General features: G+C 34.5%; 1 protein-coding gene across 1 annotated transcript in view; it reads left to right on the plus strand.

Moving 5' to 3' along the window:
* Positions 1–876, plus strand: part of KNDC1 (kinase non-catalytic C-lobe domain (KIND) containing 1) — a 55551-nt gene that overhangs the window by 37085 nt on the left and 17590 nt on the right. Inside the window, exons 11-13 of the mRNA XM_010138029.1 lie at positions 76–169; positions 343–499; positions 596–869. Coding sequence (XP_010136331.1) covers positions 76–169; positions 343–499; positions 596–869 — 525 coding nt within the window. The remainder of the gene's footprint in view (positions 1–75; positions 170–342; positions 500–595; positions 870–876) is intronic.

Raw genomic sequence — 876 nt, forward strand, 5'->3', positions numbered from 1 at the left:
AAGTAATGTGCTGAGCAGAATTTAAAAAAAGAAAATGCTGATAAATCCAGTTTGAAATTCAATTTTTATTGTTAGACCGTTGAGGAAGAAGTTATCTCATCTCAAGATCATGTTGCTTTTGAATTTAAAAATGAAAGGCATGAAACGGACGCTTCAGAGTCAAGTCTAGGTAAGCAGTCAGATTCTGACATTTACTTTGTTTTTAGTATTGTCTAGATCAGTTGTCCATGTAAGATTCTCTCGGTTAGGTATGTAATTCTTTTTTTTCTATCTAAATTGATTGTTATTTACCTTGCACTTATATTTTATGTACCATTCATCTTTCTGTGTGTTTGTTTTTAGGATTTGTGCCTACTACCAGTGAAAGTAAACTTGTAGCAGTTAAAGGACCAGTACCATGCCAGATTTCTCTAGAGAAAGCTACGTTACCCGTTGCATTCACCTCTTCTGCAACTCACTTTAAGCCTATTATTCTGCAGCAAAATGCAAATATAACAAAGTTAGTATATCCTGAAGAAGAGTAAGTTGAACTTGAGACTCCATTATTAAATCTAGTGGAAAACAAAACAAAACAAAAATCTTTATTCCTTTTCAGGGATGCTCACACACTGGTTTCTGAGCATTTCAAGAAAGAAACAAGAGAAGAAAAACAGGTAGACCACAATAAATCAGGATATATAGAAGTCTCTAAAAGCTGTCATACTGGCAACATAGATGTTGTTGAAATTGCACCTGAAATACCTGAAACTTGTGATTTTCAAGCACCAAGCCACTTATCCCAAATATCTTCAGAAGAGCAAAAGTCAGACAGTGCATTTACTTCTATAGTTTCGTTACCATCACCATCTGATTCCTCACATATTCTACAGGGAAAGA

Source organism: Buceros rhinoceros, unplaced genomic scaffold (genome assembly GCF_000710305.1).
Source record: "Buceros rhinoceros silvestris isolate BGI_N320 unplaced genomic scaffold, ASM71030v1 scaffold14236, whole genome shotgun sequence".
Lineage (NCBI taxonomy): Eukaryota > Metazoa > Chordata > Aves > Bucerotiformes > Bucerotidae > Buceros > Buceros rhinoceros.